General features: G+C 56.0%; 3 protein-coding genes across 3 annotated transcripts; all 3 read left to right on the top strand.

The window, feature by feature from the left end:
- The first annotated feature begins 1,309 nt into the window (after positions 1 to 1,309).
- VOLCADRAFT_105291 (uncharacterized protein) lies at positions 1,310 to 5,254 on the top strand. Its single transcript, XM_002951925.1, has 10 exons — positions 1,310 to 1,358; positions 1,452 to 1,468; positions 1,585 to 1,642; positions 1,755 to 1,841; positions 2,126 to 2,398; positions 2,739 to 2,852; positions 3,334 to 3,602; positions 3,880 to 4,042; positions 4,264 to 4,447; positions 4,593 to 5,254. The coding sequence occupies exons 1-10, from the start codon at positions 1,353 to 1,355 to the stop codon at positions 4,649 to 4,651; spliced, it is 1,230 nt and encodes a 409-aa protein (XP_002951971.1). The 5' UTR covers positions 1,310 to 1,352; the 3' UTR covers positions 4,652 to 5,254.
- A 13,001-nt stretch (positions 5,255 to 18,255) lies between these two features.
- VOLCADRAFT_61756 (uncharacterized protein) lies at positions 18,256 to 19,274 on the top strand (the record flags this gene model as incomplete). Its single annotated transcript, XM_002951924.1, has 2 exons — positions 18,256 to 18,396; positions 19,062 to 19,274. Coding segments are annotated over 2 exons (354 nt in total), but the record flags the coding sequence as incomplete, so codon positions are not given.
- Positions 19,275 to 22,322: 3,048 nt separating this feature from the next.
- On the top strand, positions 22,323 to 22,712 carry VOLCADRAFT_92503 (uncharacterized protein; the record flags this gene model as incomplete). Its single annotated transcript, XM_002951923.1, has 1 exon — positions 22,323 to 22,712. The coding sequence occupies one exon, from the start codon at positions 22,323 to 22,325 to the stop codon at positions 22,710 to 22,712; it is 390 nt and encodes a 129-aa protein (XP_002951969.1).
- Positions 22,713 to 22,881: the final 169 nt, after the last annotated feature.

The raw sequence follows: 22,881 nt of genomic DNA, 5'->3' as shown, positions 1-22,881 counted from the left end.
ATTGTAGCTTAGATGCGGCAGGAGCAAAGCGAGTATAGCCTCTAAGCTAGGTTATGTACGGCAGCCGTATGGCTTGCTGAGAATTCGAATTTACTATTTCAGCTGACAGCTCCATAGTTCCGGCATTCTGCCTACACTATTGGAGCTTATTATTATTGTTGCTCTCACTTCCCCCCCCCCGCCCTCAGTGTCCCTCGTTTATAAGCGGCAGGCTCGGCCCAGTTGGAGACCGGTGATTAGGCAGTCCCCTCGGAGCGCCGGACGTGCAGCTGTACAGCGATTACCGCACGGCAAATAAGTGCCTATAGAGTATCGTCGCGCGCTAGGAATGTCGCCTGGCCAGCCCCGCTGGCCAGGGTGTGGTTCGTGCGTCGCTGACGCTTCAGGTTTGCCCTCGGGGCGGGTGACCAGTGGACGCAGTCATTAATGCTGCGTTTAGTTGTCTAGTGCTGTGCGTCAGTTCTTTCGGCCGTGCCGGTGTGGCCGCGCTGGACAGCGCTGCGCGCGCTCAGACCGCGCCGTGTGGCGCTAGACCGCGCTTCGGCGCACACGCGCCCTGGCGCTCCGAGAGCAGCAATTAGTACTCTGCAGTAGTGTAAGGCCCTTGGCAGCCCCGGTTTCGCCTCGCCCTGTCCTATCCGACACCCCGAACGCAACCGTACAGCAAGCCATGAAGGCTATAGGACATAACTGAGGAATGTCTAAGGGGTTCGTTGGCAAAGTGCCCGATTAACGGCTCTTGCCCCACACCCGCGTCTGCAGTCGAATGCATCATGCAAGAGGAAATTTTGCCATGGCTGGATGGATCCAACGTGCAGAGAGGTCGCGACTGATGCGGAGTGTCCCGTGGGAACAGCTGCAGAGGTAATTTGAGAAGAAAGCAAATCCAAGCAAATAAAATTTGGATCAGGGAGATCTACAACCGCATTGCAAGGTTAAGAGCCTTCGCCAAGTGCAGACGACATTGGGAACTTGTGTCCTCAGAGGCGAAACGCAACGCAAAGCCCAAACCGGTTATAAAACCATAAAAGGCAACAATGATGGATAACATGGAAGTTCCCACTGAACCCATGTGGGTCACAAACCCTCTTTCGTTACAATTTAGAAGCACGTATGAGAGCCCATACTGCAAGCCACACTTGGGAAACAGTTAATAAGTAGGAAATGATGAAGACCACATAAATGCATTTGACAAGTGCTTGTGCTGGATAAGGATAATCCTCGTGAATTTGCCGTGCAGTACGACACTGACGAGGGGCTGAAATTCTACTATTGGCTCCCTTGTCCCATGTCCAAGCACTTTCTTGCATCTTGATTCAACGTTAGACCCAGCTGTGTCTCCGTTGAAGAAAATGCAGGTAAGCTTATGCTTGTTTAGTGGTTGTTAGACTGCACAATCGATCGCCGACGTCTGGTTCTCAGACACATCCCGCTGCATCTGCTGCCCGCAGACCACCATGAAGGGCAGGTATGTCATTAGGATCTCTGGGCGAATTTGTATTGCTGCGTTTCATCCCGTGTTGCTGACACAAGCATGGTCAAGTCCTGACGACGATCGAACTCCCCTGGCGACTCGCATTGCAGCGCCATCTCTGGCCAGCGCGTGGGCAGCGCCCGCGTCGCCGCACGTAGCGTGCGCAGGGTAAGGTTGCCGACTTGAAGGATGCTTGCACGAACTCGCAATTGCATGGCTTTACCATGGCTTCAACGCTTCATGCGTGGTTTCATATTGGCATCCTTTAATCTGGGTGCAGGCTCAGCTTCAGGTTGTAGCTGCTAGCCGCTCTCAGGTTGGTCGCTGGCGCAATATCGACGCCGATGTTGACACCTCGGACGACCAGGTGCGTGTCTACCTGTTTTCTAAAAGCTTTGTGTTATATACAGGTTTATTTTTTTGGCACCCACAGATTCCGTTAACCTGGATTGAGCCTGCAAAGTCATGATATGGGGAAGCCATGGCCTTCGATGCAAGTCTTATGAATGGTGTACTAAGACCTATGCCGGCACAGACTATTATCCTCCATGCTTGGTCATGCCAGGGATTTGTGCTATTACCCTTGCCTTTTCCCATGTACTCCGCTTTGTTCGCCACATTTTCTTGCGTTCTCTCCTTTTGTCCCGACAGCAAGACATCACCCGCGGTCGCCAGATGGTCGACGACCTCTTCCAGGGTGGCTTCGGCGCCGGTGGCACGCACAACGCCGTGCTGTCGTCCACCGAGTACCTGAGCCAGGCCCGCGCCTCGTTCAACAACATTGAGGATGGTTTCTACATCTCACCGGCTTTCCTTGACAAGATGACCATCCACATTGCTAAGAACTTCATGGATCTGCCGAAGATTAAAGTCCCACTCATTCTCGGCATCTGGGGTGGCAAGGGTCAGGGCAAGACTTTCCAGGTACGCCTTGCCTTGCTTAGTTCCCGTAGCCGTGTTGGTTTAGCTGGAGTGTCAATTGTGTCAGGTGGAGGAGCGGGTAATTAAGTGGGAGATTTCATATTCATCCACGGACGGTGATACACAATACCTTGATCTCGTGCGGCTAAGATCAAACCACCCCAGCATTGTCTTGGACCTGCGTAAAAACGCTCGGAAGGAATGGAACGGAACTGTGCCGTGATTAGGGTTAAGGAGAGGACCCCTTTCCGTGTGCTGCACTCGCTGTGATACCGTACGGGTCCAGTTGCATACTTGCCTTGCCGTACTGGTGTCTTTTCGTCCTTGCCGTTCATTGTTGTAGTGCGCTCTGGCGTACAAGAAGCTCGGCATCTCACCCATTGTCATGTCGGCTGGTGAGCTCGAGTCCGGCAATGCTGGTGAGCCTGCCAAGCTGATCCGCACCCGCTACCGGGAGGTGAGTTGAATCTCTGGGGTCGAGCCTGCTTCCGTTACGAAACTGGGGCCAACATCTGAAACGGGATCTCCATCATGCGCGCCATGGGATATGTACTGAGTGGGAAGCGTTGGACAGGTCCTGCCCTTGAATGAACCGAAGCATTAGTGTGTTGGAGGGTTTTGCCTCGTCAAGACAATGTTACCTGTTCTGTCAAGAAGAAGTTACCTTCTTGACATTTTAAGGAACATCCTTAAAATCGGACTTGATGTCCACTGACAAGTGGGTTCGTCCCCTGGATTTAAAGTCGTAGATCACTTCCTGGCCCGTGGCTTCTCAGTTATCCAAAGAATAAAGACCCTTTTCCTATCGCATGTGCTGAAGCGATATTTACTTTTCTCCATTCGTGTGGTCCTCTAGGCATAAGACGCTTGTTCCAATCGCTTTGACGTCGGCAGTGAGCCTTGGTAACATGCACACAACTGCTTTCCTTTGTGAGCAGGCGTCCGACATCATCAAGAAGGGCAAGATGTGCTCCCTGTTCATCAACGATCTGGATGCTGGTGCTGGCCGTATGGGTGACACCACCCAGTACACCGTCAACAACCAGATGGTCAACGCAACGCTGATGAACATTGCCGATAACCCGACCAACGTGCAGCTGCCGGGTGTCTACAAGAACGAGGAGATCCCCCGCGTGCCAATCGTCTGCACGGGTAACGACTTCTCGACCCTGTACGCTCCCCTCATTCGTGATGGCCGTATGGAGAAGTGAGTGTGCCAATTTTTGATTTGGGTCAGCAGGGTTGGGTTGGCCTGAAGATGTCGATGATCCCGAGCTTTCTCGAAAAATCATGTGTCGTGTGATTACGCGATTAGGTTTATGCTGGGGTGAAATTGATCGAGTTCAACGCTTGATACCTGTCTAGGGTGCATTGAGTAACGTTGCATGCTGAATGTGGAATGGGTGGCTTGGAGGATAGGTCGACGTAATCATTTTTACACAACGCTTCACATGTGCCACCTCGTCTGGACACACAACCCTCAGGTACTACTGGAACCCCACCCGCGAGGACCGCATTGGTGTGTGCATGGGCATCTTCCAGGAGGACAACGTCAGCCGTGGCGACGTTGAGCGCCTGGTCGACACCTTCCCTGGCCAATCCATTGATTTCTTCGGCGCCCTCCGCGCTCGCGTCTACGATGACATGGTGTGTACGTTTGTGTGCTAAAATTTCTGAACTCTTCTTGCTCACTGCTTCGTGGCTGCGCTTGACTGTCCATGTTATGGCGTTTGTCGACAGTTTTGAGCTTGGCATAACAAAGCTACGTTGATGGGGTTTCAATTACTAGCCTAAGTTTGTGCTATTTGTTCCCCAGTTTTTCGGTTTTCTGTCTCTTATACAGTACCTGCGTATGATTTGCTCGACAGGTGCGCAAGTGGATTGCCGAGGTCGGCATTGAGGGCATCGGCAGCAAGCTGGTCAACGGCAGGCAGAAGGTGTCGTTCCCTAAGGTGTCGATGTCGCTGGACGTGCTGCTGAAGTACGGCCGCGCCCTGGTTGACGAGCAGGAGAACGTCAAGCGCGTGCAGCTGGCCGATGCCTACCTGTCTGGTAAGCCGGGGTTCTGAGGTGTCACCATTTCTTGGTAAATTAGCTTACAGACTGCGGGTGTACTTTTTACCTTGTGTTTTGCCTAAGCTGTACTTGCTACCCTTCCCCTGACCTTTGTCCACCATTTCAACCCATTTGCGATTAGGTGCCGAGCTGGCTGGCCGTGAGGGCTCGTCGCTGCCGGAGGAGTACTCTCGCCGGTAAACAAGCACAAGTCCGGAGGCGCCGCGTCAAAGGATGTTAGGATTAATGAGAAATCGTAATCCCGACATTTTCGGTCGAGAGCCATGCTGCCCTCGATGGGGACTTTTTGATTCTTGGCAAGGCGTCATCTTCCTCGCATGGTGCGGAGTGCGGAGCTGTACGAGCGACAGCCTCGAAGGCAAGCTCCAAAATTTTGGCTAGCGGCTACTTAGCGTTGGGGTTGTTTCGCAGTGAAGGTTTGGTATCCATTGCGCTCTGCAGCTTTCCTCGGAACAACAAATCGTGACATTTGTACCGCCGCACTGAGCGTTTTGCCTGGTTTGGATGGTACAAAAGATTTTAAAGTGTTAAAGGATTTTCTTTTTTGCTAATGTTCGAGTGGCCAGAGAGAAGTATGTTGGTTCGCGTCATTGTTGAAAAGTCGTATCCGGGTTTCGCCGCTGGGCCTTCGGCCATAAACCGCAAGGCAAGTGGATTGACTTGATGTTACGCATGATCGGGTGTCATTTTGAACGAAATTATTCTGGTGCTATGGTTATCACTGGCGTTACTGGCAGGAGAGTGGTAACCCCAGCTATATTGTAATACGAAACGAGAACGTTCAAGAGAATTCCAAATTTTGAACCAAAGCACAATTGTCCTGGTAAGCTGGAACTGAAAGATGAACACGCACGGGTGCGTGCTGCGGATTCGTCGTACCCAGGTATCCACCTGGACCAGATGTCAACGAAAGCTCTTAATGCAGCAGCAGTGTGTCTTTCGCGCATGAACGAGAACGCTTTGACAAGCGGGTTTCCCAAGTCTCAGCAAAAGATAGGCTCAAACGCAGTTTTTTGTACAGCGTTTTGTCGTGAATTCCACTTGTTACATGAAGCGACTTGCACTTGTGACACATCCGTTATCTTAAATTAGGAGGGGTTGATTGGGCAAATCAAGCAATATCAACTATATTCGGGCAAGAAAAGCAGCAGCATCGTTTGTTAGTAGCGTTACGTACAGACGCGTCCATTCTGCTGTAACGTCAATAAACAAAGGGCTCTTAACTGTTGGACATGGACACCGGAGAAGGCCGGCCTTGGCCGGCACTTCCGACAGAATGCCTTGAGAACATCGCTCGTCATGGAGGTCCACAAGCAGCAGCTTTGTTATCATCAACTTGCAGATCCTGGAGAAATGACTTACTTAATGATATGCTGTGGCGCGGCTGGCATTGTGAGCAACCGAACTTTAAGGACACGACTAACTTGTATGCATGTAGAGTTGGGTGCGTGCCGGGTTCCATCGGTCAGCGGACCAGCCCAGGGGGGTATTACGGGTTCACCAGGGACATTCGCCTGCACCTGGGCTTGGGATGGGTCTCGCACAAAGAGCACAAGCGGATTAAGGGCTTGAAACTGCTATTGTGGAGAGACGCCGCCAAGCACCGCATCCCATGCATCCACCCTGCCCTCTCCTACACCTCTCCTTCACATAACGATTATCCAGGGATACAGCCAATCAACAAGATGTTCCGCGTCCTCTAAGAAGTCACACATCAGAACCTCCTGACCCAAGCCCATAGCACCCCGTCTCTTCCCTCCATTTATTCAAACCCCGATAATTTCTTCCCCGCACTGTCCGTAAGTTTCATTCAGTTGTACTATTACCTTGATTTGAACTCTGGCGGCTCCTTGGCGCTTTGGGCGTCATCCATCGGTGTTTTTTGTGACTTGTGCGGCACATGACCCCCCTACCTCCCTGCAACCCAAGCTCAGGCCTCCCGCTACTCCGCCACCACTCCTGGCGAAGCAGCTACGGTGTGTATGTGCGCAGTCTGAGGGCCTGGCTGGGCGGCCGGGAGAGCACGGCGCCTGTGGTGGTGCCTGCAGCTCATGAACGCTGGCTGACCTCCCTGGACATATGTCCCTCGCATATACTGTCTGGGTCATTGGACGCGGACGTCAAGGCAGGTGAAGCCAGGGTTGGGTGTGTGTTGGAAAAACACTTATTGCAAAGCACCAGCTGCAAGTCCAAAGCATTTACGAAGTTGTCCGTCTTAACGGAACCTTTGCCTTTCCCCCAGTAAAGGAGTTGCCGACATTTGGCGTTTGCAGGAGTACAATCGTCTTTGGTTCTTTAGTCTGCAGGGATGGACCTACATTTTGCAAAGAGAGTGTAAAGGGACGTAAAGCTGGCGACGTCCAAATGATTAAGTGGTGGTTAAACCCTAAAACCCTAAAACACTGAGTTGTGGCGGGGTTGAAGAGAAAGACCGCCTGTTTGGCCTGTAGGCCTCAACGGTGTGGGTTGTTGGTAGTGGTGGTGATGGGATTGCGGAGGTGCCGATAAAAAGATCGTCGTACACGAGAAAGCGGTGCGAGGAGTAGATAAGCCTAGTAGTCAGTCATGCAAATGTCAATGGTTTTCATCACGTGCGTTTGTGTACTGGTATATATCGTGTGCTCCTCTAGTGCACCGAGTACCTTGTGATGTGTGAGTCTCGTGGTAAATGAAATAGCAATGAAGATGCAATGATTGGAGGGTTTTGTAAGCGTGTGTGTGTATGTTTGAGAGAGAAAGTGTGTGTGTGTGTGAGAGAGAGAGTGTTTGTTTGAAAGCGCCGGCGAGATTGTCTGGTCCTTTCCTTTTGTGTCTTTTCCTGTCCCCCGCTACCGAATTATGCGGTTCATCGTGACAGGGTACTCCGCGAGCAATAGGAGGGCAACATGACCCCTTATAACTCATGCGCGTGTGTGTCTCTGCGTGTGGATGTGTATGCATGAGTCAAGGAACGGCGTGCCTGTGTGTGAGGAGCCATTGTGAAACTGAAATCGACATCGTACAACTGATTGCCGTACATTAACCCCCTCCCCGTACCGCAGTACTGGGATCGCGCCCGGCCCGGTACTTGGGTGCACTACCTGCGCGGCCACACGGGCCCGGTGTCGTCCGTACGGCTGGCGTACGATGGGCTTGACAGCTGTACGGCTGGTGGCTGCAGCAGGGCGTTCTCGGGCTCCAGGGACGGTACCATCCGCTGCTGGAATCTCACAACAGGGGCCTGCGTGCGCACCTACACTGTAGAGGGTGAGTGCTGTACGGCAGTCGTGAAACAGGAGTAACTAAGTACATGATCACGTACTGGATTGGGCAGAGGTCACCGGCACGGAAGGATTGTTTGTCGGTGTCGGCCGGCTGTAGCAGCGCAGATATAATCTATAGTTTTGGGTACTGTCTTTTATTGTGCATAGGGGTTTTGTGGCACAACGGTATCTTGCCGTACTTCCAACAACCAACTCCCAACCTTAACCCCCCGTACCTTACTCCTTCGCGTCCCGGAAATCAGTTTGACGGGTATGTATATTATTTTTTAACACGCGTGCGCATGTGTGTGTATTCATGAGCAGGCGGGCGTCAATGGGTTAATGCAGTGGCAGTTTGGCGACCCCACCCGTCTCCCCCAGCGCCTATGGGTTGTGTGCTTCCGCCGCCGCCGCTGCCGGCCGCTGCTGCTGCAGCGGGGCAGTACGCGGCGGATGGCGGCAGCGACGGCACTGCTGCCAACGGCTCCAGCACGGGAGGCCGCTTCGAAACCATGGGGGGCAGTGTGTATGGGGCAACAGGTACGGCATCCCCCGGGGCAGCGGCGTCGGCGCCCAGCCCCATGGCCGTCGTGTGCGGCACTTCCATCGGCCGGCTCTGTTTGTACGACGTACGGCAGTCCGGACCCGCACAGCAGATGCTGGTGGGGCTGCAGGAGCCGCCGCCCGGTGCGGTGTACGGCGTGTCGGTGTACGGCGATGCGCTGGCGGCGGCGTGCGCCAACGGTTGCATCTACGTGTGGGACTTGCGGGCTGGGGCAGTACGGCATAAACTGGACGAGCACGGCAGCGCCTGTACATGCGTGTCCATGCATGGCCACACTTTAGTGGCCGGAGACCTGGAGGTGAGGACTGATCCGCATCCGCCGACTAATTCTCTTTTAAGGAAGGTAACAAACATACAGCAGTGCTTGTTACAGTGTTTACTAGTGCTTACTGAGCTTAGTGCATAATCGCGGCTCCAATCCATCAAACTCCACCCAAACCTGACAGGGCAGTGTATACTTGTGGAGCACACAGGGGCCTATTCCTTGGTTTCGGGGCTCTGTTTCAGCTTTTTCACATCCAAAAGCCCAGCCAACAGCGGCAGCCACGGCAGGCTGGTCTTCTGATATTGCTACTGCTGCTACTGCGACTACTGCTACTGCTACTGTGGCTGCTCCTTTAAACTCTACAGCTGGCTCAGGCTCGTCTACAGTCCGAATTCCGCCGGGCCCTCGGTGGCCATGCTGGCTACGTCCCCGGCGCCGTCCTGGCCTGGACAACACGCCGTACGAATGCAGCCGACGCGGCAGTGGCTCTGGCGGCAGCGACACTAGTGCCAGCGGGAGCAGTAGCAGTGACAACGAGGACTGTAGCCTTTCGTTCCGTCGCCGTTTCCGCCGCCGGGGCTTTGACGGCGCGGCAGCGGTGGCAGCGTTGGAAAACCTTGCGGCGGGCAGGCCTGCCGTACGGCTTGCAGGCGATCTGCATCGTCGTCGCCAGCAGCAGTCCCCGTGCTCGCCCTGGCTTCGGAGCCGCCCAGCCGAACTGGCTGCGCCTGCAGCAGCGGCGGCAGTGACAGCAGCAGCAGCAGCAGCAGCAGCAGCCGGCGAGGGCTGTAAAGCTGAAGCAGCCACGTCAAAAGTACCGCCGCCGCAGCTGCAGGCCGTCATGCGGCACAGCGAGTGGGTTCGGGATGTAGTACTTCTGGGCAATACGCTCGTACTGAGCTGTAGCAAAGACGGACTGGTCTGCCTGTCGCGTACCGACACTATGCAGGTGCGTCCGGGTTGGAGGGATGCGGACATGGGGGAGCTCGGGGAGAGCGGAAAGAAGGGGAAATGCGGGGTGAGGGGGAGATTTGGGGGATGGGAGAGTCGTGCAGTGTCCTCCTCCAGCTTACAAGGACCCCTACCATCGCCGAAGCTCAGGGGCATATTGGATGGGGCCCGGCGAGTGCATGTGGGAAGACCTCAGTGCTTTCAGTGATTTCTCTCGCTCCATGCTCCATAAACCTGCAGCTTACAGTGTCCCTGTTCTGCTCAATTAAGCTTCAACTACCCGTAAATTTTTTCTCGTGCTGCTGTGGCTGCCAGATGGTCGCCGTGTGGGACGTGGCTGCAAGCGATGGGAAGAGGCCGAGCGACGGGACTAGCCAGGCAGGCGTTTCGAAGTCTGACCTTGCAACTTGCGTTGGTGGCGGAAGCTTTCGTGCGACAGTATCTGGTCATGTTGTGAACCAGGTGCACACGTTGGCGGCCGATGAATGGGGATTTGTGGCTGGATGTCAGGATGTCTCAATGCGCCTATGGTCATTTGGTTCTGGTGGTGTACTGCCGGAGCTCTGGACACCTTCGGGTGGGAATATGCGTATCGATGGCTTTGGAACTTGTCATTAGTATGCTCCTTTCCAGCGCGTAGTGCCTCGGCTGCTGGATTTGGGATTATAGCACGTTCCTATTATTTAGGAATTTAGATCAAAGGAAATTCGTCCATTCTTCATCCCTGTCGTCCCTCGCCCCTGTCAACCGTTTTGACGGTTGTTGTAGCTGCCCCGTACCCTGATAGCGGTATGCTTTCGGCATCTGCACACAGTGTTCATAATGCATCAAGCCAGCCATGTAGGAATGGCCTGGCTAAGAGAACAAGAGGCATAGCGCAGCTGACACTTCACTTTACCAGTTTTTCTCCATGCGACATACCTTTGACCATGTAAAGATACTAATAACACATTATACGTCCAGGCCAATCAGAGCAGCTTTACCTGTCGCAGCGGGCCTGAGCGGCCTCGAACTTCGCATATTCATCTTATAGAGCAGTCTTCCTTGCGAGCTGCCCTTGTTTGCAGCGCTCATCTAGTTTTTCAGTTATACATTGCATTTACTACGCGCGCTGCATCGCTGCAAACATTTTTCTCTAAACACATAGCCGGCGGCGTCGCGACTCTACTCGCGGTTAAGACATAATGAGTTCTGCAAAGGGCAGAAAGGACGAAGTTGCGGCTGTGACTGCCGACGAACTGCGGAACCAGCTGGTACTCAAGAAATTGGTGGGCAAGGGCGGTTTCGCAGCCGTTTACTTGGGCACCTACAAAGGGGAAGAGGTAAGACTATAGACAACGTTTAGGTTTTGCGCGCATTTGGCGGTCAACGTCTATGTTATAAATGCGTCACGCCCACGTGTTACTCGTCCACCTTTTGCTATATCCCACATGTTGACAATCAGGTTGCAGTGAAGGTAATCCTTGCGGAACACTCGAGTCCAGAAAGCCTCCAGGTTAAGCTTATGCTGCGCGAAGGACAGTACATGTCCCGATGCACGCACAAGTGAGCAACGGGCGCTTTTTCTGCGGGCGGCACTATTTCAGCTTTAGCGACCGGACTTGTCTTTGCAAACTTGACTTTGCGGGGGATCACTACCCACAGTCATGGGACTTGAGACGCTGGGTGGGCCTGGAGGCGGGCGGACCGCCGCGCTTGCCGTAAATCGCTCCAGGCAACTCCACGCAGGCAGATGAATTAGTTTGGGGCGGGGGAACGGCCTTGCGAAGGAAAGAGGCTTCGTGGAAAGCACGATAAGGAAGGGGTTTGCTCAGTGGGGGCTTATGGCCGCCCACCACTCGGGTGCTCTATGGTCTTAATGACTTAATAGAATCAGCCGTCTAGGACCAGAACGGCTAGAATGCATCGACCAAACCTTTCAACGGCGCCCAACCCCCAACCCTTCACTTATAGGATTGCCGCCTACCTACCACGTTACGCAATCAGCCCATGTCGCGGACTCCCCTTCTCCCTCTCCCGCTACCCAACCTAACCTCCTCTTGGGACCCCTTTGCCCGCTGCGGTGGCGCCACTCTCTCTCCGCGCGTAAATAGCTTCCCGAAGCGTAACTAGCTTTGCCCACCTACGGAGTACCACAAGGGCCCATTCCTTTCTAACCCAAATCCCGAGTGTAACCCACAACAACAACAATAACAACAACCGTAACCACAGCACCCAGAGCTCAACCAGCAAACCACGAAACCCAAATCCTCAACACTTCGCAGGAACATTGTCAAGTGTTACGCCGTCTGCCAGCTGCCGGCGGACTTCCCTGGCATTGAGGCGCTTGGTCACCGCAGTAGCACCTGGGCCTTGGTGCTCGAGTACATCGGGGTGGGTGGGTGGGGGCGCGGAGGGAAGAGGGAGGGGAGCTGTGTGCTGAAGTCAAAGAGACAACTGCCGACAGGAGGGAAGGGAAGGGGAGGGGAGGGGAGAGGAGGGAAGGGGAGGGATGGGGAGGGGAGAGGAGGGAAGAGGAGAGGAGGGAAGGGGAGAGGAGGGAAGGGGACAGGACCCAGGCTAACGGCTAGGAGGATGCGGAGCGCTATGGAGCTCAAGGCAGGCGCATTGGCCGGTGTGAAAGGGCCGTATCGTATGGCTTTTTGCGGCAAGCACCGGCTGCGAACTGCCAACGGTCCGGTGGCTGACTGAGCCGTCAGCCGTCAGTTGATTCCGGGGTGGCGTCACCTCGTTCAGATGTTCCCCCATCCATCCACCGCCTTATATTGCCTCCGATTTATTAATGTGACACCCCGGTTCTTCCTTTCTTCCTTTTTTGTTTCCTCGTTTCCCAACAGGGGGGCTCGTTGGCGGCGCTCATGATGAAGCAGATGTCCCAGAACCGCAAGGCGTACACCGACTATGAGGTGGGTGCCGTACTGTGCTGTACATATGTCGGCGAAATGGCGAAAGCGACGTCGCCGAGTATGCGAAGGGCGAAGGGTCGCGCATATTGGGAAGAGGATATCTTGTTGGGCGGGAGGTTTCGCTGTGCAGTGACGAAATCGTGTGTGTCTGTGTGTGTGTGTGTGTGTGTCTGTGTGCGAAGGTTACAAGTATCTGACCGGGCCTGACGACACTGGCCACAGAGGGGCTGCTGCCCAGCCGCCCCAAGGGAAAGACTGCGTGCATGAAGAGCGAGGCGCTGGTTTTGGCCCGGTGCTGTACCGCCAGGCGCCGTTGTTCATCCAGACTCTCTACCATTTCACTCTCCCGTAACGTTCTGGTCTTCTCAAGTTCCGGTCTCGCGCACCGCCCCCCTCGCCTTTTCCTTTTTCCGCCTTTTGCATGGAGGGATAGCAGAGGATGTGCTTTTGACGTTGCCAGTTGATCCTTTGTCTCCCTCGCTTACCATGTTGCCCTCCTCAAAAGGGGGGAGAGGGCACCTCACAATGATTCACAGCAGTACGGCAGAAACTGCTGCGCCAGGACTCCGACATAAGTGAATAAACGGTAGTCGCCAACAGCAGCCATTGAACGGTACCCACCAACCAACCCCAACTAACCGCAACCATTGGCCATCCGTCCGGCCACCCGTCCTGGCAGGGCTTCTGCTGGGTTCGCGATGTGGCTGAGGCGCTCAGCTATTTGCACAACGCCCCGCGACCGGTACGACGTCGAGTGGCACAGAGTGTGTGTGTGTGTGGAAGGGGGGGAAGGGGGTGAGGTTGTGGAAGAAAGGAAAGGTGTGGAAGAAGGGAAGGAGAGGTCGGAGGGAACATGGAACTAGGAAGACGGGGTAAAGAAGGAGAGAGGGAAGTGGGGAGAAGGGTTGCGTCCTTTTTTAGAATCACGCATTTAGTACGACAAAACAACCGCATCAACCGTCTCACCGACAACACGATCGCATTTGCTGTCACTGTTACCTTTCTGCAGTCTTTTTTTGTTATTGCTATGATGCTGATCTTATGATGCTGTGTTTATGTCGCTGTTGGTTTCCTGTGTTGTTGCGGGGCCGGGCCCAGGTGATGCATCGCGACGTCAAGGCGGACAACGTGTTGTTGTCGGTGGACGAGGCGGGGCGACCCACAGCCAAGCTGATGGACTTCGGTCTCATGGCGGTGGGCGGGTGGTCGGGACAGGGACAGGGACGGGACGGGCGGCCCCTCTCCCCTCTCCAGCAGCTTCGCTCGTTCGTGGTTCGTCTTTCCCCCTTCTCCTCCCCTCCTCCCTTCTCCTACAGCGTTGGTCTGGTCTTATAGAGTAGCTTTTTCTTCTCGTCAATCTTCTATGCTTCGCCGTACCCCTCCCTTTCCACCCCCTCCCTTCTCTCCTCCCCTCCCTTCCTGTCTGGTCTTGGGTTTTTGTACTTCTGGCAGTTGAAAGTCGGCAGTAGGGAGAGTCGGCAAATGATTGCCCTTACAACTTGCCTACGAGTTCTGCCTCCCTTCCTTTCCTGTTTCCTCTCCCCTTGGCGCGCATACATACATACATACATACATACATACATACACGCACATACCCTTACATGATGAGCAGGCTCTGGACGGCAAGAACCCGATGTTGCGGCGGCGCAGCGTGAGCGCCAATGCCCCCGGGGGCACCGGAACGGGGGACGGTCTGGGTCTGGGTCGCTGCTCCACCAGCTCCATAGCCCGGGGCTCCGTGGGGGGTGCCAGTGGTGGTGGTGGCGGTGGTGGTGGCCGCACCCTGGCAGTCCCCAGTGTCTCAACGTACTACAATGACAGCACACACGAGCCGGGTGGGTGGTGTGGGTGCGCGGAGCTCCGCGGGCGCTATGGTGGTTGTGAAAAAAAACAACGGTATTGGAAATGGTATTGTTTTTACTTTTCATATCTAAAAGACAACATGTCCGGGTGCACAAAGGGAATGAAAATGTCAGGCGAGTGCCGGGGTTGTACCTACAACAGCTCAACAACCGCTACACAGCTAACCTATTGTGTGGTATTGCTGGCTGGCTGGCTGGCTGGCATTGTTACGGTGGGCAGTGGTGCACGACGTCGGTTTCATCATCACCGCATTATCGCATGCGTGGTGTGTTTTTGTATCTGTTTTTGTATGTTGTATGTGCATGTGCGCAGGTAAGATCTTCTACCTGATGGACGAGCTGCCCGCACCCACCGTGGCGGCCCTCCCGGGGCCCGCAGCGCTGCGGAGGATATCCCTGGACGTCGCCAGCCTCAGCGCCGCCGCAGCGGGCGGCGACTCCTCCAGCCCGGCAGGCGGCCCTTCAACACCCGGCGCCGCCGCCGCTGCAAGCCGCAGCAGCAGCATCGACGGCGCCGCCGCCGCCGCCGGCATCGCGGCATGGGGTCCGAAGACCAGGAGCAGCCTAGCGCCGGCGACGCCGGGTTCCTTCGGCACGCTCGTCCCACTGAATGAGGAGGCGTCGTACCACGGCAACACCGCCGGCTACGCCGCCATGCTAATGCAGCAGCAGGAGCAGCGGCGGCAGCACCAGCGGCGGGCCAGCCAGGACGCAGCAACGGCGGTGACGGCGGCCGGCGGCGGCGGCGGCAGCGGCGGAGGTGGCCTTGGCAGGGCTCCTGGTGCGCCTGCGTTCAGCAGTTTGCCGAACAGCTTGCATGGGGGACCTACACGACCCGGGTCCTGTGCGGGTGACTCGTCGCCGGGGGGCTTGAGCCCGGGAGCCAGCGCGCAGCTGCAGGTGGGGTAGGGTAGGGTAGGGTAGGGTAGGGTAGGGGTGATCTGGTGAGCTCGGTGCTGTTTGGTGAGCTCGGTGGTGCTGATGTGGTAGGCAAACGAGCTGATGGGGCCAATGTGGGTAAATGGCCATTGTTGGTTGGTTTGAGCGTGTGATATGTAGGGGTGGTGGTCGGGATTTGGGACTTCACGCATTCACGTGCCTATTCAGGAACCAATCAATACCGCCACTCGCGGCCCCGCTATGGTACTACTTGTGCAGGCGGACATGCTGAATACGGGATCCGTACGGCTGCGAATGGTCGCGGACGAACACTACGCAGCGGGAGGCGGCAGTGGCGGCGGCGGCGGCGGTGACGCGGCTATCGCGGCGGCGGCGGCGCGGCTGACACGGCATGTGACGGAGCGCAACGGCACTCTGGTGCGCATGTCGGCGCCGCAACCGACACCGGTGACGCCGCCTGCGACTGGGCCGGTGTTAGTTGAGGATGGTGGGTCCAATGCGTTGCGCATGCCTGCGTCCTTGTGTGGTGGTACTGAATGAGCTAGGCGGCAGGGCGATGGGGGCTTTGAGGGGTGTGTGTGGGTGTGTGTTCGGGTCACTGAACTGAACTGAACTGGTGTTGCCGTCCGTTTTGCGTCACTTGGTCGGGGTGCGGATCAACCCCCCGAGGTTGCAATATGAGCCATTTGGAAATCCACGTTGGCGTAAGTGAGAAGGAATATCAGCGTGTGTGTGTGTGTTTATGTGTGCGTGTGTGTGTGTTTGTTTATGTGTGCGTGTGTGTGTGTGTGTTTATGTGTGCGTGTGTGTGTGTGTGTGTGTGTGTGTGTGTGTGAGTGAGTGAGAGAGAGAGAGAGTCCTAATCCGCGTTCCCGGCATAAATCACAACACGTGTTGCCTGCCTGCTCGCCGTCTCCTCCCATGTCATGTCATGTCATGTCACCTGTTGCTGCAGCGGAGTCTCCGCCCTCGGAGGTCGACAGCGGCCGGATCATTCGGGAACCTTCCATCACAACCTCCATCACCGCGGCCGCGGCCGCCAACGCAGCTCATGCTGCGACACACAGCACCAAACACCCCGACGACCCCCATCATTACCTTCATCACCAGCAGCAGCAGCAGCAGCAACAGCAGCAGCAGACCCATTCTCAACAGCAGCTCCGCGTCTTGAGGACGTCGTCCACCACAAAGCTCCCTCCAATTATCGCCGTCGCAAAGTTGCACGCGCAGTCAGCGGCGGCGACCGCCTCCGGTGGCGGCGGCGGCGGCAGCCGTACTGCCTCCTGCTCCGGCATGGTCGATAGCACCACAGTGTCGCCTAGCGGCGGCGGCGGTGGCGGTGGCGGCGGCGGCGGCGGCCGAGAGGAGGCGGCAAGCACGGCAGTGGTGGCTGCAGCAGGTGCAGTGATAGCGGCAGTAGCAGGCTCGACGGACCTCCACGGCCACGGCCAGGCAAAAGGGTTCGGCGGCAGCGGGCGGGAGCGTCGGGCCTCGGGGCATGAAGCGGTGCCGCTGGTGGCGGGCGTGGAAAGCGGTCCTGACGGCGTCGTGACGTCGGCGGCGGGTCGCCGCATTCGAAATCACGCAGCCCCAAGCACGCCGCCGCAGGCACCACCGCTAGGTGGTGTGCATGCGCAAATCGTGACCCCGCCGCTGTCGCCGCATGGCGAGGGCGCCGCCGCCGCAGGCGGCGGCGGCGGAGGCAACAGTGGCGGCGGCGGCGGTGGCGGCGGCGGAACCTCATTAGTTGAGCGGCAGTCGTCTGCAAAGTCCATCGGATCAAATCGGTCCGGAACGGGGAACGGCTACGTGAAGTGCGGCACCGACGGCGGCGGCGTGGCGGCGGGCGGTGGCGGTGCTGGTGCGGTCGCCGCCGTTGGCGGAGGCGCGCAGTTCTCGATTGCTGCGTTACTGCAGGTCCGTATGTACGTCCGCGCACGTGGGGTGGGGTAGGGTGGGGTGGGGCCTTCGAGTTTTGGGGGGCTTCCCTGCTATCTAGCTGCCGTCTAGCTGGCAGTCGGGGGAATACATCGCGGGGGGGAGCGGGAGGGCTCTCACCGACAGAGGTGGGAGTTGCCTTGTCCAGTGTCCTCCGCGCTCAGCGCCATCATCCCGTGCACCGACAAGGAGGTTACATCCTTTCATGTTCTTCATGTCTGTGTCGCGGGGTCGCGGGGTTGCGGCTTGTGTGGGTGATGGAAGTGAAAAGTCTTTGTTTTTGATCCATGTGACGACGAGGACTGTAACAGGACTGAGGCATCTCCGGATGCGGGCCAGGTTGGAAGCCTCGCCATGGAGGCACAAGTGGGTGGGGCCGGTGCGTGTGGCGCCACGACCACCGCCGGCATGCCCCGCCAGAACGCACCGCCGCAGAATCGGCGGCTAGGGCACGGCCCAACCCGACCCGGCCCCAAGGTCACCAATCTGGCAAACAGAACTCGGTGGCACCACCAAATCGGGCTGGGTGGGGCTGTGTTCTGTTAGGTCTGGAAGTGTGTGTGAGTGTGTGTGTGTGGGTGGGTGGGTGTGTGGGTGTGCCCCGGTGTGGCCACCTCACGACGCAAACACTTGGCTGGTCCCCAGCAGGACCACCAGGGCCACTTCCCATACTCTGGGGCCCGCTCTTTCTAACGTACGACATGTGTCCTTTGTACGGCAGGGTCGGTATGAGCAGGACTTTCAGTGGGTGTGGCGGCTCACTGGGCAGACTGGTGAGTGCGTGTCGTGTGTGTGTGTGTGTGTGTGTGTGTGTGTGTGTGTGTGTGTGTGTGTGTGTGTGTGTGTGTGTGTGCCCTCGACAGCGATGCCCTTCCCTGGAGGAGTGCAGCAGTGCCATCCAACGAAGCAGGATTAATTGTTGCCGCCTGGGTTACCTGTGTGTGTATATGTATACATACATACACATATATATGTATATATGTATGTATATTTATACACACAATTTTAGGTACAGTGCCGTGTCCTCCGGTGAAGGTGGAGGATAACGACCACTGCGACCCCGCTCTAAATACCGCCTAATTCTAGGTCCGTCCAGGAGTTACAAGGCGCAACCCCCAACCGCCCTTCACAACTGCCCAAAACTTTCAATCTTTAGGGTCATGCATGTACATGGCGCCGGAAGTGCACCGTAACATGCCGTACAATGAAAAAGTCGACGTGTTCAGCTTCGGAGTGCTCATGTACGAGGTCTTTTCAAGGACGCTGCTGCTTGTCTCCGCGGTATGGCGGGGGGGGGTACTAGACGCCCTGAAAATTTCTGCATTTGCCTGCCTCAGTGTGTTCTGCTGCTGAAGTTTTGCACCGCTATGTTTGGTGTGCGTGATTGTTGGGCTTCGTTGTTTCATCATGATTATGTGTCTGTATATGTTTGTGTTGCTGTGTGTTTGCACGCGGTGGGGCTTGGTTACGTTCAAGTGTTTCATTCGCATGTTCAGTAAAGGAGGAGAGCGATTATACCTTGTTGCTATCTCGCAGCTTAGACTCTGCTTGTCTCGTATCGTCAAATTCGCTTCCCGCTGACTTGCCTACTCCCTGTTGTGGCTCCCCTCACTTGGCAGCTCAATTTGCGGGAGCTTCGACTCAAAGGCATGGATACGCCTGAGGTGAGAACAGCCACCCACCCAAGCACCCAAGCACCTTCGCTGTAGAAACACCTTTCCCCTATAACCCTCTGAGGGTGCAAAACATGTCACTGCCAGGTCGCCTAGGGTGTCGCACCCATATCCCTCCATCCATCAACCGTTCTTGACTCGGTTCGTTGCCTCCTAAGATCCTAATCCACACGCACCAACTTTCTCATTCATTTCACTCGTCCACCCAATCATTCATTCATTCATCCACTCTTTCTCCGCACCTGGCGCCTCTGGCGCCCCCTCCCCGGCGCCTGGCGTCCCCCCCAGGGGTACGCACAATACGTGGCAGAGGGCTACCGGCCGCCCAAGCCGGTGGCCATGCCTGAGCCTCTTTACGAACTGATCAGCGCTTGCTGGGCGGACGATCCGTGTTCCCGACCCAACATGGCCGATGTGGTGGAGACACTGAAGCTGCTGCAGGATCGATACGCGCCGCAGCCGCAGACCCCGGCGCCGTCGTGCGGTTGCGTCATTTGCTAACGGAGTGCGAGGGGAGAGAGAGAGAGAGAGAGAGAGAGAGAGAGAGAGAGAGAGGGAGAGAGAGAGAGAGTGGGTTGAGAGCGAGTGGGGGCGAGAGTGTCAAAAGAGGTAGGAATGGGGGGGTGCGGTGCCGTGCCTGCTGCACGCCGAGGCTGCTGCTGGGCGCCTGGTTGTCGACGCTCCTGCTTCAGCACGGAGCGGAGCTGGTCTGGATCGGGCATCTGGATTGCGGCATCTTCTGGGCATTGGGGAGGGCTACTACATGGCGGATCTTACAGAGGGTCCGGTTGGTTTGGGGGATAGGTGGCCATGGGGATGGGAGATGCCAGAGTAACTCCAGGAGATGCCAGAGAGAAGCGCGGACGAAGGGAACTGATGGACGGAAGCCTGGCCGCACCTCAACGAGATCCAAGCGCCACGCCAGTTGAAGGTGGGGTCCCATAAATCGGGCTGGCTGCGTGAGGCGGCAGGATGGGGAGCTGCGGGATGGGGAGGCGAGCGTGGGTTGGGCTGGGCCACCCCTGCTTTTGGCCGCCGTGCTCAATGCCCAATGCCCAGCCAGCCCGGATGGCAATAAAAAAGTGTCGTAGTGCGGCAGTGCGGCTGCGGATGAGGGCGTTGCGTGAATAAATGGTGTATTCGTGTACGCGTAGTGTATGTGCGTGTACTTGCATGCGTGCGTGGTCCTGGCTGGCATTCTACCTGGTGACGCCCTAGCCGGGGGATCATATAACACTAGTGTGTCAGGGCGAAGATGGAAACATGCCGCCGTTATCAGTTTCCCTCTATGCTCCGGAGCCCCTGTGTCGCTGCTGGGGCTGGACGGCTTGGCGGCTTGATGTGAGCGTGGGAAGTGCCGTGGCTCGGGTTCACATGGTGGAGCAGCGAAGGGGCTTGGAGTGAGTAGGATAAAGGGACCTTTAGGGTCCAAGTCCCTGCATTTGGTGCGTGATCGGAATGGAGGAAAATGCGCAGAATGGGAGAACTTGGAGTGCAGTGCTGGCATTATGGTATGGCATGCACCTTCAGGCTGTCGATTGTTATTGCAGTTGGCATTGCCACGGTTGCGATTAAGAGAAGATGGTTTTGTTTGCTATGGATTTATTGCTGTGGGTTGAACAGGCCTAAGAGGAATTTCGCTGTCTAATTTCTATAGGGGACGGAGGTGGTGGAGGCGGCAGACCAGCCCGAGTTTTAGGAGCCCTCTCTGAAACTTAGTTCTGTTCTTTGCAGACACTGCTGTATATCACAAGTGACGTTAAGTATGTGACAGAAAAGGCAGGAAGGCGCGTCGTCGCTGCCGCCGCTTAGGGGTGTTATGTCCGCAGAGGAAAGCGGTTGTTGTGTAGTATTGCACAGATGTGCACGTGTTCGGCCATATAAGATTGGGAGGCACGATGGATGCTTAGAGGCGTGTTCCGTGCGTTCATGTCCGAACGGACGGGTTGAGGAGCATGGTATAGTGAGACCTGTTCGAACGTTGCTTCCGAGCGCCTTTCTTATCGCAGGATGTTGTCGAAGGGCCTGTGGGACACAGTCGCCATCACGCGACTTTTGCCTTCGGTTACCCTGCGAGCCTCACCTTCACTGCGCTATGTTACGGGAGCAGTCTCCTATCGTGCATACCGGATTAGGTCAGACGCCATGCGATTAGACAAGTCGTCTTTTTGTAGTGAGCCATGCTGAGGTATTGATAAACGTGCATGCATGATAGACATGCTTCGGGAACGCTGTCACGTCGTCCGCTGTTTTCGCCGTACCTTACAATACTTTGAAGGTAGAGCACAAGCGCGATGTGTGTCCACCTCTATACTTCCCCGTCTATTATACTCGCACATCATTGGTGAAGCCAAGGCTTCCCACTGCATCACGACACAACTCTCGAAGCGATCATTTTGGAGTGGAAATCTGGATGAGAGCGTGAGAGACGGCTGTTATTGGCAAACTAATTTATCGTTAAGGTGGCACCTAACTGGATTGGTGTATCGGCTGTAGCAACTAGCTCTGTTGACTTATGTGGAGCTGCGTGGCGTAAGAGAAGTGTCGCCGCTCTCCAGGGCAAAGAGGGCATGTTCCGTGGAAGATGCATGGCGATTCTATCGTGTGCCGTTGTGTATTGCTAGACAGGGGAGATTTGTACGACTGCTTTTAGGACATGGTTGCGCTTTATGTAGCCAAGCTGCGTTTTAGCGTGGTTTAGTGTTAATTGGCATGGGAGTGCCCTCTGTATAGGGGATTGGAGTTGAGGCCAATTTTGGAAACCGCCATTACTTGCATCTTATCTGTCTTGTATTACGTCAGGCCCGCAATACCGTACTTTCTACCATTCGCCTTAATCGAACAACCACCGCACTTTGTTTCCATTTGGCAAGGCTATCTAACAGCAGACGGCTTTGCACTTCCTGCTCGGGGACAGCAGAAGGACAGACCGGCAAACCAGGACTTACTGATTAAACACATCTGGCATACATCATGCAGCAACCCGCGCACCAAAGACATCTCTACCAAAAAACATTTCTGCATACGAGACGTACGCAAACCTTCCGGGGCCTCGCTTGGTGCCACGGTGAACGAGCTGAAAACATGCGCCACCGTTTCCCCTCAGCTTTATCGCCATTGAGACCCGCAGGGCTTTGTTCAAGCCTCAAAAGCCCCCGGGCAATGGTGAGTTATATTCCAGGTTGGCTGCGAAACGCAGGGGCAGATGGAGCGATATCAGCGCCTGGACCGTGAGGAGGCGGTGTGCTGCGGCGTCGGCTGGTCGGTGCCGTTGACCACGCTGACGTTACTCGGGGTACGGAAGGGCTTCACAACGGAGCCACGGGACGCCGTGCGCGAAGAGACCTTGCTGCTACTGCTGCTGTTGACGACGTTGCTGTTGTTCAAGATGTTGTCTCTGTTAAGTGATATAAAGGGACCATGAGAAAGAGTTTTAGTTGCACGTCGTGTAGGCGATATGGCAGCGTGCAGACAGAGCCGAAAAAAAGGGAGAAACCACTTGTCAAATCCTGTGCCGGCGCAGGGACAGTAGCCCGGGGTGTAGACGGTATGTGGGGTGTAGACGGTATGTGGGGTGTAGACGGTATGTGGGGTGTAGACGGTATGTGGGGTGTAGACGGTATGTGGGGTGTAGACGGTATATGGGGCGTAGACGGTATGTGGGGTGTAGACGGTATGTGGGGTGTAGACGGTATGTGGGGTGTAGACGGTATGTGGGGTGTAGACGGTATATGGGGCGTAGACGGTATGTGGGGTGTAGACGGTATGTGGGGTGTAGACGGTATGTGGGGTGTAGACGGTATGTGGGGTGTAGACGGTATATGGGGTGTAGACGGTATGTGGGGTGTAGACGGTATGTGGGGCGTAGACGGTATATGGGGTGTAGACGGTATGTGGGGTGTAGACGGTATGTGGGGTGTAGACGGTATGAGGGTGTAGACGGTATATGGGGCGTAGACGGTATGAGGGTGTAGACGGTATGAAGGGTGTAGAGAGTATGTGGGGTGTAGCTTATGAAGGAGTGTGGGGGAGAGGGAGGGCGGTAGTTTGGGCGTAGGAAGAAAAAAGGAGCACAGAAAACCACGACTGCATCCTGCGCTGCTGCGGA

Source organism: Volvox carteri (genome assembly GCF_000143455.1).
Source record: "Volvox carteri f. nagariensis unplaced genomic scaffold VOLCAscaffold_26, whole genome shotgun sequence".
NCBI lineage: Eukaryota > Viridiplantae > Chlorophyta > Chlorophyceae > Chlamydomonadales > Volvocaceae > Volvox > Volvox carteri.
This window is presented reverse-complemented; position numbering and strand designations above follow the sequence as displayed.